The sequence below is a fragment of the Sinocyclocheilus anshuiensis genome, unplaced genomic scaffold, assembly GCF_001515605.1.
Source record: "Sinocyclocheilus anshuiensis isolate Anshui unplaced genomic scaffold, SAMN03320099.WGS_v1.1 scaffold466, whole genome shotgun sequence".
Taxonomy (NCBI): Eukaryota; Metazoa; Chordata; class Actinopteri; order Cypriniformes; family Cyprinidae; genus Sinocyclocheilus; species Sinocyclocheilus anshuiensis.
In genome coordinates this window covers 1646774-1651837 of record NW_015544159.1, presented here as the reverse complement: position 1 = coordinate 1651837, position 5064 = coordinate 1646774, and the positions used below count along the sequence as shown (strand labels likewise).

At 36.7% G+C, this 5064-nt stretch overlaps 1 protein-coding gene across 2 annotated transcripts in view; it reads right to left on the bottom strand.

Moving 5' to 3' along the window:
- Nucleotides 1–5064, bottom strand: part of LOC107695546 (receptor expression-enhancing protein 3) — a 38131-nt gene that overhangs the window by 3046 nt on the left and 30021 nt on the right. Inside the window, exons 7-8 of one of the 2 annotated variants that reach the window (XM_016495519.1) lie at nucleotides 2495–2631; nucleotides 2189–2203 (exon numbers count right to left, since the gene is read on the bottom strand). In XM_016495519.1, the coding sequence (XP_016351005.1) occupies nucleotides 2198–2203; nucleotides 2495–2631 (143 nt within the window). In that variant the 3' untranslated portion in view covers nucleotides 2189–2197. Of the gene's footprint in view, nucleotides 1–2188; nucleotides 2204–2494; nucleotides 2632–5064 lie in introns of those variants that run through there. The other variant, XM_016495518.1, reaches the window with a different exon arrangement.

Sequence of the window (5064 nt, the reverse complement as noted above, 5' to 3'; positions counted from 1 at the left end):
CGCTGTCGGTGCTTGTAATGATTTTTGCGTCTTTCTCTGACAGTTTTAAATGTTTCCACACTGCTGACATGTTTCTTGCATTATAAAGAGTGCGTGCTTCTTACTCTACGCTGGTTGCTATTTGATCGCGTCACATCATTGTTCGGTACAATTTATTCTGTCTTTTTGCTATTTTCGCCCGAATAATTTCGGTTGCCAAACATTCGGTGCGTCCCTAGAGCAGTACTAAACAGTCTCTCGCTGTCGGTGCTTGTAATGATTTTTGCGTCTTTCTCTGACAGTTTTAAATGTTTCCACACTGCTGACATGTTTGTTGCATTATAAAGAGTGCGTGCTTCTTACTCTACGCTGGTTGCTATTTGATCACGTCACATCATTGTTCGGTACAATTTATTCTGTCTTTTTGCTATTTTCGCCCGAATAATTTCGGTTGCCAAACATTTGGTGCGTCCCTAGAAAATTTGCTGATAATTTACCAACACTCAGGCCATCCAAGTTGTAGATGAGTTTGTTTCTTCATCAGAAAAGATTTAGAGGAATTTAGCATTACGTCACTTGCTCAACATTGGATCATCTGCAGTGAATGGGTGCCATCAGAATGAGAGTCCAAACAGCTGATAAAAATATCACAATAATCACAAGTAATCCACATGACTACAGTCCATTAATTAATATCTTGTGAAGCGAAAAGCAGCGTGTCTGCAAGAAACAAAACCATCATTAAGGCATTTTAACTTTAAACTTTCGCTTCTGCCCAAAATAAAGTCCATAATCCATAATAATGCTTCCTCCAATTATGGAAGAGGAAGAGATTTTAGCCGGAAGCAATGGTTTGAACTTAAAAACATAATGATGTATTTGTTTTTTACAACCATGCAGCTTTTTGCTTCAAAAGACGTTAATTGGTGGACTGGAATTGTTTGGATTACTTGCAGATTATTGTGATGTTTTTATCAGCTGTTTGGACTCTCATTCTGACGGCACCCATTCACTGCAGAGATTCCATTGGTGATTTCTCCAAATCTGTTCTGATGATGAAACAAACTCATCTACATCTTGGATGGCTCTAGGGTGAGTAGATTTTCAGCAAATTTTGGGGTGAGCTATTCCTTTAAATGAAGGTTTTAGATGAACTGAAATGCTACATGTAGCACAATATTTTGTGATTATAATGACATTTGTATTTATTATAATGACAATTTACAGAAAAATTACTTGCCATGTTCAAATGTTCATCTATTTTCTATTTATAAAACAATGATTAAATCCTGCTGCATTCAAACATTTGCATTTTTAATAAAATATAGCAAATAAAAAGTGGCTTTTTGCAGGTGTAATGTAATGTTTATTTAGTTACTGAGTCTTGGAAGAACAAAATAGGGATGTGCTATCAGACTTACATCTCTGCGCAGTTTTGAGCGGGTGATTTTGACGCTCTGAGATCGTCTGAGCCCATGATGAGACACGGCTTCATCTTCAGAGTACACAGGTTTACCCTCGTCATCACTCCTGTCATCGTCATCACCATGATAATACTCTACAAAACAAACAAGTTGAGAGTTAAGAAAACAAGATGAAAACACAGATCAGCGCTTGATCAGATAGAACAGAAGGCATGATCGAGATCACTGCTCCTCAAACAGCTTTTGTCTTAAGGCCCAGAGCATTACATCACTTGCTCAGCAATGGATCCTATGCAGTGAATGGGTGCCGTCAGAATGAGAGTCCAAACAGCAAATATCACAATAATCACAAGTAATCCACATGACTACAGTCCATTAATTAATATCTTGTGAAGCGAAAAGCACCGTGTCTGCAAGAAACAAAACCATCATTAAGGCATTTTAACTTTAAACTTTCGCTTCTGCCCAAAATATGCTTCCTCCAATTATGGAAGAGGAAGAGATTTTAGCCGGAAGCAATGGTTTGAACTTAAAAACATAATGATGTATTTGTTTTTTACAACCATGCAGCTTTTTGCTTCAAAAGACGTTAATTGGTGGACTGGAATTGTTTGGATTACTTGCAGATTATTGTGATGTTTTTATCAGCTGTTTGGACTCTCATTCTGACGGCACCCATTCACTGCAGAGATTCCATTGGTGATTTCTCCAAATCTGTTCTGATGATGAAACAAACTCATCTACATCTTGGATGGCTCTAGGGTGAGTAGATTTTCAGCAAATTTTGGGGTGAGCTATTCCTTTAAATGAAGGTTTTAGATGAACTGAAATGCTACATGTAGCACAATATTTTGTGATTATAATGACATTTGTATTTATTATAATGACAATTTACAGAAAAATTACTTGCCATGTTCAAATGTTCATCTATTTTCTATTTATAAAACAATGATTAAATCCTGCTGCATTCAAACATTTGCATTTTTAATAAAATATAGCAAATAAAAAGTGGCTTTTTGCAGGTGTAATGTAATGTTTATTTAGTTACTGAGTCTTGGAAGAACAAAATAGGGATGTGCTATCAGACTTACATCTCTGCGCAGTTTTGAGCGGGTGATTTTGACGCTCTGAGATCGTCTGAGCCCATGATGAGACACGGCTTCATCTTCAGAGTACACAGGTTTACCCTCGTCATCACTCCTGTCATCGTCATCACCATGATAATACTCTACAAAACAAACAAGTTGAGAGTTAAGAAAACAAGATGAAAACACAGATCAGCGCTTGATCAGATAGAACAGAAGGCATGATCGAGATCACTGCTCCTCAAACAGCTTTTGTCTTAAGGCCCAGATTTGACATTGGTGACCCAGTAACAAAGAATCAAAATTGTCTACTGTACAAAAAATACATCCTACATGGACAAAGAGCAGAAAATATTTACAGATTTATTCAATAATATTAAAATACATTAATATTAAAGTATAGGCCCAATAATATGGGGAAAAAATTAAGATGATATTATGCTACAACCCTCTATATAGCGAGTAAATCACTCGCATATGCGACTAAATCTTCACTCTGGGCGACTAAATGATGTCTAATATTAGCCAATGGCTAATAAATTGTCAGATTTTACTCGCCAGTGTGTGAGTTGGAGGTTGAGTATATGATTAGCACAGATATATTTTCACTCACAGAACACTCTGACTCAGAGTTTCACTCTCCGTCAAGCGATCTGTGATATTTTTCAGTTTATTTGAATGGATGCGCAGCGCACCTGTGTTTGTGTATTTGGCGTAACGTAAACTCTAGTGTGAAGGCGCACGACTCGCCGTCGCTTTCTCTCACACGCGCAAAGAGCGAGAGCGAGTCTTACATAACATGCAGAATTGATGCGCTACATGTAAACGATATACTTTGTTGTATTTTCCTGTAAAAATAACGGAGTTCCTTTGGAATTCTTCAGCTTTTAAGAACTGCCGGGTTTTGAACTGGCTTTACTGATAAGATGCGCGTTAAATATCGCATGCGATTAATCGTGCAGCCCTAAATAATAATAATATCTTATATGTATTATTGTTCGTTTTTTTTTACAGGAACACTGAATGACAAAAAAAAGCACCAGCACCAGTCCAGTTCATGGTTACAAGTTTTAATTCTAATTACTAAACTTCTATTATTAAATAATACTTGATTATCATATTATAATGCTTGACTGCTCGACTGACTGATATTAAGAGTGCACTTTCAGATATTTAAAAAGCTGTACCATTTTACAACCATTATATATGTTTGTAAAATGGCATAACTTATATATATATATTAGTATAGTATTTCAGTCTGGCGAGTAAACAAAAAAATGTACTAGCCAATGGCGATTCAATTGCCACGGTGTCCGTTGAGGGTTGACTGTATAAAAACAGTTCGTGCTGCACTGTATTTGTTTTGTCCTATCGTATCTATCATATGTTGTTGCCTTATTAAAAAATATGCTATACATTTAATGACTGACTGATATTAAGAGTGTACTTTCAGATATTTAAAAAGCTGTACCATTTTACAAACATTATATGTGTTTGTAAAATGGCATAACTATATATAACTATATATAATATATATATATAGTATAGTATTTCAGTCTGGCGAGTAAACAAAAAAATATACTAGCCAATGGCGATTCAATTGCCAAGGTGTCCGTTGAGGGTTGTGCTAGATAGGAAACTTTTGTAAGCACGTGACATTTTTGACAAACCGGTGACACATGAATCTGTGCCAAAATACAGCAGAATTTGACTGGATGTCAACAAGATTATTTGTTTATTATTTGTGTATTATTCTGCATTTAGCATTGTTTTTACTGTCCATTGCTCTGCTCTATCTGAACAGACTAATTTTTTGGGTCGCAACTGACCAGTTCCATTTTTTAGTGAAGGGTGGGAATGTGATTTCAGCTGTGGAGAAAAGACAAGCGGGCGGAGAGAAAGAGAGAGAGCAGCTGCCGGGTTCAGGCCGCTCCTGGCACCATCACCTCTGGGCTCCCCGGGTAGAGCTGGGAGCTAGGCAGAGCCAACCTGTGCCAGGACGCCTAACGGCAATCCAGCCAGAGCAGTTTCACTGCACACTCCATCACCCAAAGGACAGGCTATAACAAGACCATACTGCACTGCAGAGAACTGAAGGTTTAATTTAGCATGTCAGTTCTCCATTCTGCCATAAGGGGGCAGAAGAAATACATAAACCGATGATGCTGAAAAGCATTCCTTTGTTTGTTTCCACACCCGCCGCTGTTTTCAATTACTGAAATAACAACTTTCTTGGGATTTAGAAAAGTATGCGATTAATTTTCCAGAACTATTCTAGTTCTGTTAAGACCTTGTGCAAGCTAAGCAGAAAGAGGACAAATATAAAGATGTAGCAGATAATTAAACATATCATGTATTTGCCTTGCTACAATGATTGTTTGGTTCAAATTATGGTTTTAAGTAATTTCCTATATTAGAGTAAAATAGAGTAATTTAGGTAATGCTACATTGCCTATAAAAGAGTAGAAATGTATTAAAATAATGAAGGCATGTTTTCTAACCTGTTTTTCACTAAAGTGCCAAATGCAATCATTATTATTAATAAAAACCAATACGACAAAATATAACCAACAGAA